Source organism: Micropterus dolomieu, linkage group LG19 (assembly GCF_021292245.1).
Source record: "Micropterus dolomieu isolate WLL.071019.BEF.003 ecotype Adirondacks linkage group LG19, ASM2129224v1, whole genome shotgun sequence".
NCBI classification, from domain to species: Eukaryota; Metazoa; Chordata; class Actinopteri; order Centrarchiformes; family Centrarchidae; genus Micropterus; species Micropterus dolomieu.
Genome location: NC_060168.1, coordinates 2780001 through 2794407, shown reverse-complemented (window position 1 = coordinate 2794407; position 14407 = coordinate 2780001). Strand labels below are relative to the sequence as shown.

The following is a 14407-nucleotide window of genomic DNA, read 5'->3' as shown; positions in this document are numbered from 1 at the left end:
ACTTCAGTGCCAAATAGGCAAATGAAGGCAAGACAGTATCAATGATGCGCAGTCTGCCCAGCGGGTTTTTAGAGAAACATAATAACAAAATCTCCCATTCCCACAATCCATGTTTAAATGTTTTATATGATTGGCTTTGCACTATGTCACCACTATGGCAGTATCTGGTCCGTCAATGACAATAAAAGTTATTTTGTAGGTATTCTTGATGATATTTAAGAGTTTGTCATTTGGAAAACCATTTTAAAACCTTGATGACTCATTCTGCACTTTTTGTATTAATTTAGCATCCATATTTGCGGATGAATTAGAGTTTAACAGTCTGATAGCTTGGGGGGAAAAGCTGCAGTCTGGTGGTAAGACAGCTGAAAGTTCTTTATCTCTTCCTAGAAGGCAGCAGGGTGAACAGGCTGTGGCTGGGTGGGTACTTGTTGTGTATTATAGCCTAAATTGTTGTCATTAATTATTAGAGCGATGGTGGTCTACATTGTCCTAATTTAAAGTGTTATTTTATAGTGTAAAGTTAGGATCACAGTGTTAAAACCCTACAGCTCCTTTTTGTATCTAACTGCCCAGGCTCAGCAGTAAGACGTGCACGAGTGTGGAAGCACAGTGAGACAGCAAGGCAGCATCAAGACACCAGCAAAGGAAAATGTAGAAGCAGAGTTAGTAAAAAATTGTGTTACAAAACATACATCAATATAGTCCATCACAGTAAGAATGTCCTGTCTCTAGCACAGAGCACAAAAGACACCAGTTTATTCCACAAAGTCAGGTTGTGTTTAAAATAGCATGATCAGCAGAGGGCATGCCTAGGACACAGAGAGGGGGGGCAGTGCAGACAAAAAACAGACATCAGTCAAGAAACAGTCATGATTATCCTTAATCAGTATTAATCTCTCTTAAATAATCATTCTTAATCATTTTATTATCCTTAATCATTTTCTTTTTACGTATATGTGCCTTGTCTTTACTTATAAGTGGTGAACTGTAGTCATGAACACAGAAACAAGCTCACTGTGGTTAGATCTCTGAGTGGGAGTACTGGCTGCAGGTGTTCAAAATCTGCTGTGACAGTGCATGCTTCGTTCTGCCGTTATCTACTGTTGTTATGACTACATGAGAGACTGTTGATGTATTAGTCTGCTGATATTAAGACTACATGTTTAATTACCGATTGAGATTACATGTTTAATTACCGATTAAGGGTTTGATTGTCAACTTCCAACCTCTGATTATTACAGACTGTGTGAGCTTTGAGTGAACTTGCTGAAGGAATTTTTGCTGAACAGAAAAGACGACTTTACAAAAACGCGTCAGATAGTGGATGATGGAAAAGACGACAGACGCTTTACGAAAAAAAAAAGCCACAGATAGATGATGAGCAGAAAACAGGCAGCACTACATCAAGATTAATGTAAGAAACCAAGCATTAATGAAAGATACAGCATTACATATGTTATTCTTGTATTCATTTTTTAAGACATACAATTGTGTGTCAAATTATGCATGTATAACTTTTTAAAAAATACGGTGAGACTGAAGTTGAAATGTAATGGAGAACTTCTTATCCAGTAATGTAAAAATATAGAAAATCAACAACACTGTAATGAATGACAGCTGGAAAACGGTGTTAATTGGTAAAACAACACATGACAGCAGAGAGCATGAAGTTCTCCATAAGGAGAGGAGGGGGCAAACCAGCCCAGAGGGGTATCTACAGGTGAAACTTGAAAAATTAGCATATCGTGCAAAAGTTCATTTATTTCAGTAATTCAACTTGAAAGTTGAAACTAATATATTATATAGACTCATTACATGCAAAGTGAGATATTTCAAGCCTTTATTTGATATAATTTTGATGACAACTTATGAAAACCCCAGATTCAAAATCTCAGAAAATTAGAATATTGTGAAAGGTTCAGTATTGTAGGCTCAAAGTGTCACACTCTAATCAGCTAATTAATCCTAAACACCTGCAAAGGGTTCCTGAGCCTTTAATTGGTCTCTCAGTCTGGTTCAGTGGAAATCACAATCATGGGGAAGACTGCTGACCTGACAGTTGTGCAGAAAACCATCATTGACACCCTCCACTAGGAGGGAAAGCCTCAACAGGTAACTGCAAAAGAAGTTGGATGTTCTCAAAGTGCTGTATCAAGGCACATTAATAGAAAGTTAAGTGGAAGGGAAAAGTGTGGAAGAAAAAGGTGCACAAGCAGCAGGGATGACCGTAGGATTGTCAGTTAAAGACCATTCAAATGTGGGGGGGAGCTTCACAAGGAGTGGACTGAGGCTGGAGTTACTGCATCAAGAGCCACCACACACAGACGGGTCCTGGACGTGGGCTTCAAATGTCGTATTCCTCTTGTCAAGCCGCTCCCGAACAACAAACAACGTCAGAAGCATCTTAGCTAAAATGCTAATTTTTCGAGTTTCACCTGTATAAGGTGTCTGCAGACCAGAGGATTGGCACCATCCTCCAACCTGCAGGGATGTTGTACTGCTTTATCTGTCCTGTATCGGAATAAACTCTTTATAATAGAATTTAATAGACTCTCACCGTTTCCAGAGAAGTTTAGTGGACTATAGTTAGTGGAAAGTTAATAGAGTATTTTTTGACAAAGTTAAACAAAGTTTAAAAAGCTGGTGAAGGTGGGGACCAGGCTTTAACTGGCTTTAACTGGCCTGGTCATACATCTGATCCAACATAGTGTCCTTTGGGCTCTGCGTAGGCACCTCACAGATATCACTGATTGTCTTGAGATGGGTATGCTCCCTATTTGTATAGCGCCTTTCTAGTCTTTTCAACCACTCAAATTCACCAGTCATACACATTCATACACTGAGCCTAAGTGCTCAAACAGAAACTAACATTCACACTCATTCATACACTGGCGGAACAGCCGCCAGGGGCAAATCGGGGTTCAGTATCTTGCCCAAGGACACTTTGACACGCAACCAGGGGGAGCCAGGGATTCGGATTAACGGCCAACCCACTCTACCTCCTGAGCCACAGCCGCCCCTTAACACCTCACCAAACAGAAGAAAACATACATCGAAGCCTATGATCGAAGCCCGTTGTCAAACGTTGTAAGGAAATGTCATTCAATCCGAAAACGTTGGAAACCGGTGCAGAACATTAACTTGCCCCAGATCTGCTCAGGGGCCTGCGCCAACTGATAACGTCACATAAGGTGACTGGCTGTATGTTTGTATGATGACGTGGCAGATGGTGATTGGCTGTACGACAGATCTGATACCTACATTTATAAATGGGGCACTAGTGCCCCATTTATAAATGTCAGGCTGTTGTAAGTCCTGCTTAATAAGTAGAGCTGTATTTCATTGTATAAGTTCTCCCAGAGCCGTTAAATAAGATTATTTAATTTTAGATACAATTTTTTTACTTAAATAAGATTATTTAACAGCTCTGGGATCTCCATAGTTGATCTGCCATGTCATCATACAAATGTACAGCCAATCACGTTATGTGATGTTACCGGCAGGCCCCCAAGCACATCCGGTACCTACACCTGACGGTCAACAGGACCGAACACGGCCTCAGAAACCAACAGGGAATCCAGTACTGTGATGATTTACACAGAGCTTCTTACTTTTTGCTAAACCGCTAACTGTAGCTATCTGCCTGTGTCTGTGGCTAGTTTGCTCAGTCAGTTAGCTGTTCTATTAGCTGACTCAGCCTTGGGGTGCAAAGAGCCAAACCCGGCAAGAAAACCACCTCGGTACTGTTTCCCCAGTGGTCAAACTGGCCTCTTTCGGTCTTGGAGGATGTGTTCGGTCCAGGTCCTGCTGCCGTATTCACTCAGCACTACTGGGGAATGTAAAACCCACGACACGTCCCTCCCTAGCTTTGGGTTTTTACAGAAACACGTACATATAGACTGTGTATAAAAAACATATATGGAGGCAAATAACACTGCATTTTGTATTTCATGGAAACTTTCTGCTTAAAGTAATCCCATATGTGTAATTTTTCAAAATGTAACGTTTTCTGTAATCTGATTACGTCTTTATTTTCTGTACTTTAACGGAATAGTTACTTTTTTTTGGTATCCTGATTACGTAACGCCGTTACCTATAAACCATTACTCCCCAAGCCTGCCGGGACCAGTCGGCACTAGCTTGCTGTTTACGATGAGTGGTTGTCCATTTTCACCTGTCACAACATCGAAGGGAGTCGTTTGTGATGTTTGCCTGACTCCACTGATACATATTTATGTTTAGGATTTATTGTTAGAGTATTTTGTTGTTTACGTTCTTTGTTTTATTTTGTTACAATCAAACGTTTAGCTAATAGAATGTAGACCACTGGCAGAGCCCGGAGGCCTCGGACCATTGATTAGCAGCCCACGGCAGGTGGTCCATGTTCCGTCAGAGCAAGACGAGAGACGGTGGGCTCTGTTTTACACCGATGATGCTTGGTGCTCAAACGCAGTCAAGATGGACTCTGTTTCCCAAATGTCAGACTGTTTATTGTGAAGATTAAACTTTCATATTATCATCTGGTTGGTTGCTGTTTACATTCACCCCAGATGCATTTTCAAAAATACACTGTGGAATGTTCAGAGTGTCTACATGTCTGTATATGTATAAAAATAACTGTATATATTGTTTTATTTTACCATATTGTGTGTATGTTTTAATATAGGCCTACACTCGTTGCCTATGCAACCAGGCAGCCCATGTGTTTTATTACATCATACCTAAACAAAGAAGATGAATGAGAGAGATTGATCATTAATGTAATTGTTTTGTGACTGAAGTAGGCTTAATAAGGAGATAATTGTTTTATTGTTTGAGACGCTGTGGTTGCTATGATACATAATTTCCGTGGAGGTGATGTGCTGCAAATTTCACCACGAAGTACGTAGGCCTACTTGCTCTGCATGAAGAGAAAGCTTAAACATGAGAGAACAGACTCCGTACGTGGGTCCATGAGATTATGCGGGCGAGCAAACACCTCGGCGAGTAGGCACATTGTTTCGTTCAAGATTGCATGAGCTCGGTGTGGTGTTTGTCCCGCCCCTCCTGCACTGTGATTGGACGGCTGGGTAAAAAGTGACAGTGATGAGCACAGCGTTTTTACCCAAAGTTGAACATTTTTCAACTCTCTGCGACCGGACAAAAAACGCCCAGCGCGGAAAAAACGCTCAGCGCTTCGTAACGCTCCTGGAGTTTTTACCAGCTTGGAAAAATGCGGCGCTCCCATTGCAATAAACTGAAAATAGACGCTGACGCTTTGGTGGACACGGGCCCTTATACAAGTAATGATAAGAATTTTAATTTTATAAATTTAGATACCAGAATGATCGAGAATGAGTACTTTTATTATCCAATATAGAATTCATCAATTTAATAGCTTACTTCTGTACATAACAGCCTATTGTGTTTATTGTGAGTCTGTCATCTTATTCATTTTAAATGAAAATATTTAGGGAATGTATGGTTATTACTGTATTTGGATATATTGATTTAAATATCAAACTGATTTTTGTATTATATTTTTGTCATTTGTATTGTTCCAAGTTCAGTTGGCAGTTAACACAAGAAAAAAAGTAAAACAACTGAGGACCAGCCAACTCACCACCGTGTATTTCATTCATTCTTTCAGAGTAAATCTTGTCTAAAATATGTCAACCCTTGAGTCAACTTGCACTCAGCAAATGGTCAAGATTCAAAGCGCAATGTAATGATTTAGTAGTTTGTGTCAATTTTATCCATACTGCATACAACAGTATGCATTTGTAAGGTCAGCTGCAGTACATGCTAAAAGTAAAAAGAAAAGCTACAACTACTACCGCTTTCAAATGAAATTAAAATGTCATCTCTCTAAACGTTTCCATTATCCATACATTTATAGGACACTACACAATCAGTTTGTTGTCAAACCTCATTTATTTAAAATGAGCAACCAATCCGATAGTAACGCACAATGCATGAAACAAAGCACAGACATTTAAACAAGACAAACAAGTCTACTACTACTATTATAATAAAAGCATGCATAAAACAAAGCACATACGTTTAAACAAGACAAACAAGTCTAATACTACTCTAATAAAAGCATGCATGAAACAACAAACTACGAACAGAGCCTGAAACAGTGCTGTAAAATTAGGTGTACCGTAATCTGATAAGCTTTTCAGTGGGCCAGCTAGTTATTGTACACCCTCTGCAGGACCTGCTGGGCTGCAGCCCGCTGAGCTTCCTCCAGTGTGGTGGCGGCAGTGGATCCCGGCAAGATCATAACCAGTCCTTTGAAGGCTGTGGTTATTCCAGGGATACACACCTTATAGGTAAAGTAGAGGAATCCATCAGGCCCAGCGTGGCTGTAGTACATGTCATAGAGCGGCTGGCCAGCCCCAGTCGCCTCACACATCTTATGCAGGAGCATCACAGGGGATGAATAGGAGGTGGTAGAGGACCTGGAAGGGGGAGGGTGCTGGGGTGCAGTGGGTCCTCCCACTGCTCGGCAGAAACCCGGAGGGACGGATGGAGGACGGGCGAGGCGAGGAGGCAGGACAGAGGGCCGTGGAGAGTTCAGGATATGGCGGGGCGGCTTCACGGGTGAAGGCAGGAGGCCTTCTGAAGGTTTCTTTGGAGGTAATGGCTCCTCTGGGCTCGGCTTCAATGTAGACTGCCACTTGACTGAGATGGTCAAAGCAAACTGTTTCTTGAATGCTAGAGGAAAAAAAGAAAATGAAGTTCAGTAGTGACCACAGCTATTTTCTACAGAAGTTGAGAATGGCTGCAATTATTTTGAATAAAAAATAAATAAATTGTCGGGTTATGCTAGAAAATAACTGTATGATGTGGTGTCCAATCAAAAGTGGCAGAAGTGTGTTATACAAATATAATGTCGGTAACAACAGATGACACAATACAATAGGAACATGAAAAGCTACAAATTATTGGTAAAAGTGGATTAAGAGCACAGAGAGACGTTTAAACCCTGGCCCCTCCACACAGCTGAGCAATCATAGCTTGAAGAGAGTGTGAATGTCCAATTTGCTGTTTTGGAAAGTTACGCAAATTCTTTGGACCGGTGCGGTTTTAAGTCTTTTGAACCAAGCGCACATCATAAAACATTTTTTCTGATTTAAAAAAGTTTATTATTAAAGTGTAAAATCACCAGCTGTGTGGTCCCAGTACACTTTACAGAAAACAGAGACACACAGAATTTGCAGCAAAAGAAACACATTTAAAAAAACAACAATAAAATAGACAATTAAAATGTATAAGGCCTTCTGTCTTCACCCGTGAAGCCGCCCCGCCACATCCTCAACTCTCCACGGCCCTCTGTCCTGGCTCCTCGCCTTGCCCGCCCTGGTCAATCAATGCTTAGTATGAAAATTACAATATCACAATGGCCAAATCCCGCCATAAACTTTCACTTGAATAAAAACAGGGCATTTAGGGGGGTGGTGATGGCGCATAGATAAGATGCCTTTGGTGTAGGAGACCTGGGTTCGATTCCCACTGTGAGACTAGATTGTAGTTTTAAACATTTCCATGGATGGCTGGCTGTTCACAGAGTGCTGGATTAAAGCATATTCATGGAAAGTTGACTGGAAGGTTAAAGGGTGGTAGGAAAAGGTGCACAAGCAACAGGGATGACCTCAGCCTTGAGAGGATTGTCAAGCAAAGCTGATTCAAGAACTTGGGGGAGCTTCCCAAGGAGTGGCTCAAGAGCATCAAGAGCCACCAGGCACAGACGAGTCCACAAATTGAGCTACAACTGTCACATTCCTGGTGTCAAGCCAGTCCTGAACCAGAGACAACGTCTTACCTGGGCTAAGGAGAAAAAGAACTGACCATTGCTCAGTGGTCCCAAGTCCTTTTTTCAGATGAAAGAAAATTTGCATTTCATTTGGAAAGCAAGGTCCCAGAGTCTGGAGGACGAGTAGAGAGGCACAGAATCCATGTTGCTTGAAGTCCAGAGTGAAGCTTCCAGTCAGTGATGATTTGGGGTGCCATCTCATCTGCTGGTGTTGGTCCACTGTGTTTCAGTCCAAAGTCAATGCATCGTCTACCGGGAGATTTTAGAGCACTTCCAGCTTCCATCTGCTGACAAGCTTTATGGAGACACTGATTTCCTTTTCCAGCAGGATTTAGCACCTGCCCACAGGGCCAAAACCACTAGGAACTAGTTTGCTGACCATGATGTTACTGTGCTTGGTTGGGCAGCCAACTGGCCAGACCTGAACCCCACAGAATCCATAAGGTGTTAAGAGAACAATAAGAGGCACCAGACCAATACAGACGAGCTGAAGGCTGCTATTACAGCAACCTGGGCCTCCATAACACGTCAGCAGTGCCACAGGCTACCTCCATGCCACGCTTTATGTGTAATGAATAGGGGTTTGATGAGACACTTCACCCGCGAGCTGTCACACCAGCGGGAAGGAGTTGATTCGCTCCGCGAGTCGACTTCATCAGTTATACATTTGGTTTTCACTGTGTAAGAAAATTATTGTGTGGCTTGACAGCATGTGAAAAAATGTCATTTGCTTTTAGACTGACGAGAAATCTTGTCACATTTTAATCTCGCGAGATCTCGTGGTACAAGATGTCATCACATCCCTATTAATGAATCTTCAATATATTAAAGTTTCACTTTTTGAATTACAGAAAAAATTATATTCTAGTTTTCTGAGATGCACCTGTATCACAGTCTTATAGCTAGTGGTAAGTTTACATCGGCTGGTTCCTAAATTATGAATATGAATGGGATTTTTACCTCAGGAACCTCACTGTTGAGCTCTATTGACGTTTCCCTGTTTGGAAACAACCCACCAATCAGAGGTTTAAAGGTAAAACTAACAGAGGCAATGTTTCTGTGCCATAGCCAGAAAATTAGCTACCGGAAAATTGCCACAGAAAAACTCCCCAAAAATATAGCATCAAGTGTGGATTAGTTATGAGTAGCTGTACAGGTTATCCACTTACAGAAATAATAACTTAATAAAATTGAAATTTTTCTTTGATCATTGTGAAAATGACCTGGCTAGATTAAAAATGTCTTTATTTATCCTGCATCATATCAAAGTTTAACAATATAAATAGAACGATACACAGACCCCATGTATCAGTCCATCACCATCAGCAGGAGCTCACCCACCTTCTACCAGCACCTTCTTGGCCATAGAAGCAGCATGGTGGGATGAGAAGGCGACTATAGCAGACACCCCCTCTATACCAGGTCCAGCCTTCACAGACACTCTCTCCACCCCCTCCGTCAGAACGCGCAGCACCTGGGAGCAGATGTTGAGAGCTTTTACTTCGGACTTCTTTGTGCTTTTTACTTCTCTGTACATTGGATCTCTACCAGTTGTTAGTGTGGCATGACAGGCTCGGGACAAACCAAAAGTTACAATGAAGTGTTTAGTACATTGCACCGCTGGTAAATCTTAATGGGAACTAGTGTGTGTTCTGTATGCCAACAAATTAATCCTATCAAGTGCTACTTATTTGCCATGGATATGGATAGTAACACGTTGGCGAAACAGATGTTAGCCAGGAGGCAGTGTCAGGACTTCATCTCTCTATGGCAGTGAGGTTAGCTAACACTAGCAAAGGTTCACCTAAAAGCAATGGTTTATTAAACCTTTTATTGACCACTACAGCCCCCAATGTGTTTTACCACACAGCACATACAACACAGACACTGGTGTGTTATTCTGGTTGATCACATCCCAAACTTCATGTACCAATAACAATGTACTCAGTCCAAATTAAACTTCAATTTAGTTTTGCTTTATGTGAGACATGTTGTTAAAGCTTATAGAAGAGTTTGCCAATTTAATTTTTAATTTAGTGATTATAATAGCACTTAATTTCAGTGAGATTGGGGTGAGACTTATTCACCAATTACAGATTAATCTTTGCTCGTCTGCCACACAGAGAGTGCGATGCGACTGAACTTCGATCATGAAATCCCCAGGTTTTCCAGTAAACAGCCACTTTGAGAGAGCGCTGCGATTGGCCTTTCATTTAGAAAATATTTTCCTTATCCTTGAGGTATAATCCCGTGGCATAATAAATCCAAGCTGCAGAGAGGGAAGGATACCGTTTGGTTGGGGTGAGTGCAAAACAATGGTAGAAGGGAACTGCAATAAACGTGGGGTATGTGATTCTGGAGAAAGCCAATGCAATACACTTTCAGTGAAATATCTTCTCACGGTCCACTCGAAGTCTGTTCTGTATTTGCACTCACATGAAAATCCGTTGTTTGTACACAGCCTTGGCTCTGTAAATAGGAAACAAAGTGGCCTGCACTCCACCTCACAACACTATTCCAGGCAAATTGTGGCGTTCGTGTTCATGCACAGGACCATGGGGCAGCGGGAGCGAGAGGGTCAGTAAACCTGGCACACGCTAACAGCAATTGAGAGATGGCTAAGAAACACAACAGAGCCACATTAACATCCGCGAGGCTTTCCAACAGTGGGAGACCTCAGAGAGTTGAACGGCATGAGACAGATGTGGAGGTGGGTAACATTAGTGCTGCTGTTTCATACGACCAGTTAGTCAGTATTGATTTGGCGGTTGTTGTGATGTTAGCTAAAGTAGCAGGAGAGCTGTGAGTAGCTCTGTCTGGAGCTGGTGTGTTGGCTCTGGGACCTTCTCATCCTCTCTGCATGTTAGTTTTGCATAGCTAGTTTTTACTCCGTTGTGTTTTGGATGCTGTGGTTGTCTGTGCACGTCCACCATTTGTTAGTGCCCAGTTGTTATTGTTGTTGCCTTGGCAATGCTCGTCCATGAATTTGGGGGCGGAGCTTCTGAAGGAGCACCAACAGGAGGGGTGTTTTTGTTTGGCTGTTGAGTTCAAGTGTCAAAAAGCTTTCTCTACAATCACATACACAATAATGCTGAAAACTGTAGAATGCTCTTGTTAGCTGGTTAGCCACGTTAGCTCCTGCAGTTTATGCTTACAACCCTGCACATGTCACTTTCACCGGTCCAATTCTGGTCTGACCTTCAGAATAATAAGGTGTTAAGTGCTACAGCTTAGGGCTGAACAATAAAACAATCACAATAATTATTGCAATATAGATTTTTTTCAATAACAATATAACAAATACTCAATAAATGTTTGGCTCTTGCTGGCGGTACGGATATGCCACTGACAGACTAACACAAAAAGAGTCATTTTCTAGCTTTTTTTGGCTGCATTTTTCTAAGACATGGTCAAACGCTGTTCCTGGGGCACTACTAGTCGCTACCCGGAGAGGTTGAAAGGAGAAGTACGATTTATTCTCTTTCCAAAACCTAAAATAAATTCTGAAAAATGTCTGTGGATTATTCCTAATGTAATGTTAGTTAGCTAATGCTAGCTAACTTCCTACTGAATGGAACGTAATAAAGTCCTACTGTTCTGCTTTTTAATGATTGTAATAATGAATAGAGGCCTACCAGCTTTACAGGAACAGTGTTGATCGTTCATATCATTGCCTTTTGTCTCAATCGTCAGGGGATGCGGTGGTTCACTTGTACTGTGTGATTGGTAGGCTTTTTTTTCACGTCCGTTTCAGTCAGTGTGACAGCCTGAATACAACCTTCAAATGTATAATGCAACTGCAAAACTGTCTGCTTCTTTCCGAGATCGCTTTTTCCAACAAATTTGACAATATTTCTCCGGGGAGTGCAGTAATAGACAGTGGCAGCACTGACAGTTTGTCAGACTTAGCAACAGTAACTAAGGGGGCCAGGCTTTAGCGAAGGGTCAATTAACCATCAGTTTTCTTCAACTTTCACTCAGGAGCAGAAATCAGCCTTTTCAAAAGAAATAATGATCTGATACTTATCATGATAATTAGCGATATCAAAAGATATTAAACTTTTTATCGTGATAACATTTTTGGCCATATCGTCCAGCCCTACTACAGCAGTAAAAAACAGTGAGGTTTATGCTAGCCAATCACACTCACTCACACGGACACACAGTCTAATCAGGCAAATCTAATCAACAAAATGCAACCTGAAGCTAAGATATATATATAGAATTATTCAAAGATATTTTTGGTATTTCTTTTACAGTGAGTTTATTAGTTTTCTTCCACTTCAGCTAAAACAAAAACATTTCTATGACAAAGACAAGCCACAGCGCGGTTGTACCTGCAATAGGTCCTCTTGCCTGGTGGCAGCTGGCAGGTCTCCCACACAGAGGTGTCTCTTCTCTGTGCTGCGGCGGACACTGAGGCGGAAGCCGGGTTGCAGCATGTGACCGTGCAGCAGGCGGATGGCGTCTGTAGCTACAGCTGGAGAGCCGTATTTGGCGTAGGCAAAGCCGCGGTTTTGGCCGCTGAAGTTCATCATTAGCCGGAACTCCCAGAGGGGCCCCACAGAGCTGAACAGGGGAATCAACAGATCCTCGTAGGCGTCCCGTGGGATCTGGCTGATGAAAACCTCACTGCGGGCTCCAGGGGCAGGGCCATCCCACACTGACAGCAGAATGAAGAGGAGATGGGAGTGAGTGATGCTGCCTGGTTTTATCTGACATTTTGTCACAGCTATTTTTAGCCTCTTAGCCTCTGTGTGGACCACAAAAAAAAAAGTTTCCAAAGCTGCGCTTCAGACAGTGATAATGGCTGATAAGCTGGGTGAGTGAAGGACATTTATGCCAGTGTCAGCAGTTACTACAAAAACATTGAACTAAATGTATTAAAAGAACATGAATTAAAAGATTCAGAGCCAGATTTTGATGTGAATGCTAACCCGCTAGCCAAGGGTCCTTTGGTAAGAGACATGTTTAAGGAGAAGGGGGAGGATTTCGGAGAGTTTGCCGTTTCTGACAGATACAAATTCAAATGCTAATCAAAGCAGAAGTGAAACTTCATTCAGCAACTGTTGAAAGAAGGTGAAAGAAATGAAAACCTTCACCAGGCTGTGCATCACTATGGGCCTTATTCAACTGCAAGCAAGGAGAGACTATCGGCAAAAACATAAGTAGCTTTTTCAGACAAATTTACACCAAGAAAGGGGCAGATTTTTAATGATCTGGAGTAGTGTTGCACGGTATACCGATACTAGAAAGGTATTGCAATACCCTGACATTAAAAATGATACAATACTGCCTTTTATTGGCATCAATACTCATTGTCTGGATGTGACCTACGGCTTCAGTGCTTTGTTTGGAGGGTCTCTGCTAGCTGACAGACAGCTTCTGAGTGACGGGGAGCGGTGGAGGAGACAGCACCTGAGCTTTTGGACAGGATTTTGCTGCTACAACTGCATCGTATCCGGCGGGAGGAGCTCAGAGTTAACTGCTTTTATTAAATTAATTTTTTAACCGCGAGCTCCTATGTGTTTCTGGTTCCACTGTTGTTGTTAGCGTCAGTGGGCGTCCAGAGCTCTGCGACACTACTACATATTTATATAACGGAAAAAACGGACATTGCTTGGAGAAAAGTAAGTAAGGAAGTTGAACTACCTGGTAAGTTCTGAAAATATGTGTTTGTTACTTGATTGCAGCAATCGTACTTTACTGTGAACAAGTTAGCATGTTAGCCCTGATGGATCCGAATTCCATTCACAGAACAAACATTTTAAAAGTAGCAGACCTAACCTGAGTGCATTTTCTAGTTTTTTATTTAGTCAAATTAGACTTTAAAATTTGTTGTAAAGTTGTTTACGATCTACGGTAGATGGGACATGTTTTTACTCAATAAAAAGCTCAACTTATACACTTCTATACACTAGGTGAGACCGAGGTGGGGTCCATGTAGTAGGTGGGCGTAGACTGTACGTCTTGGGGGAGGGATGAACAAACTAACCATAGCGCATTTATACTTCTGCGTCAAATTGACGGCGTAGCCTCTGTGTAGCCCCGTACCCTATGCAGTCACTACTACAACCACTCTTACCCCCATTCACGTTAGCGGAGTCAACACAGTGGACACTGTAGCACTACCGGCAACTAGCGTTTGGCGGTGTAACGGCATAGCTACGAATGTAGACCCTACACAGGAGTATAAATCAAGCTTTAGAGGGCTGCACCTATACTTATACTGTTAAAGAATTTTCTTAGGTGTAACAGGGAACATTAGCTGACCCCACAAGTGTTTACTGACTTTCCAGCTTTAGTTATTTCTCACATATAATAATAATCCTTATTTGTAGAGCACTTTTCAAAAACAAGTTACAAAGTGCTTTAACAAGTGTAAAGAATAATACAAAAAAAGATAAGAGCATGAAAATTTAATATAAAATTAGTAAAATACAATAAAATAAAAGGGATAAATAAAGTCAAATAAGATCGGGAAAAGCTCTCCTATAAAAGTATGTTTTAAGAAGGGACTTAAAAGAGTTCACTGACTCAGCCGACCTGATTTCCTCGGGCAGGCTGTTCCAGAGCCTCGGGGCCCTGACAGCAAACGCTCTGTCC

At 41.8% G+C, this 14407-nt stretch overlaps 2 protein-coding genes across 3 annotated transcripts in view; one reads left to right on the top strand and one right to left on the bottom strand.

Moving 5' to 3' along the window:
- Positions 1–14407, top strand: part of setd7 (SET domain containing 7, histone lysine methyltransferase) — a 519573-nt gene that overhangs the window by 483429 nt on the left and 21737 nt on the right. The gene's annotated exons all lie outside the window — the stretch shown is intronic.
- dnd1 (DND microRNA-mediated repression inhibitor 1) overlaps positions 5898–14407 on the bottom strand; it is a 17253-nt gene continuing 8743 nt past the window's right edge. Inside the window, exons 3-5 of the mRNA XM_046031400.1 lie at positions 12139–12464; positions 9143–9275; positions 5898–6702 (exon numbers count right to left, since the gene is read on the bottom strand). Coding sequence (XP_045887356.1) covers positions 6176–6702; positions 9143–9275; positions 12139–12464 — 986 coding nt within the window. The 3' untranslated portion in view covers positions 5898–6175. The remainder of the gene's footprint in view (positions 6703–9142; positions 9276–12138; positions 12465–14407) is intronic.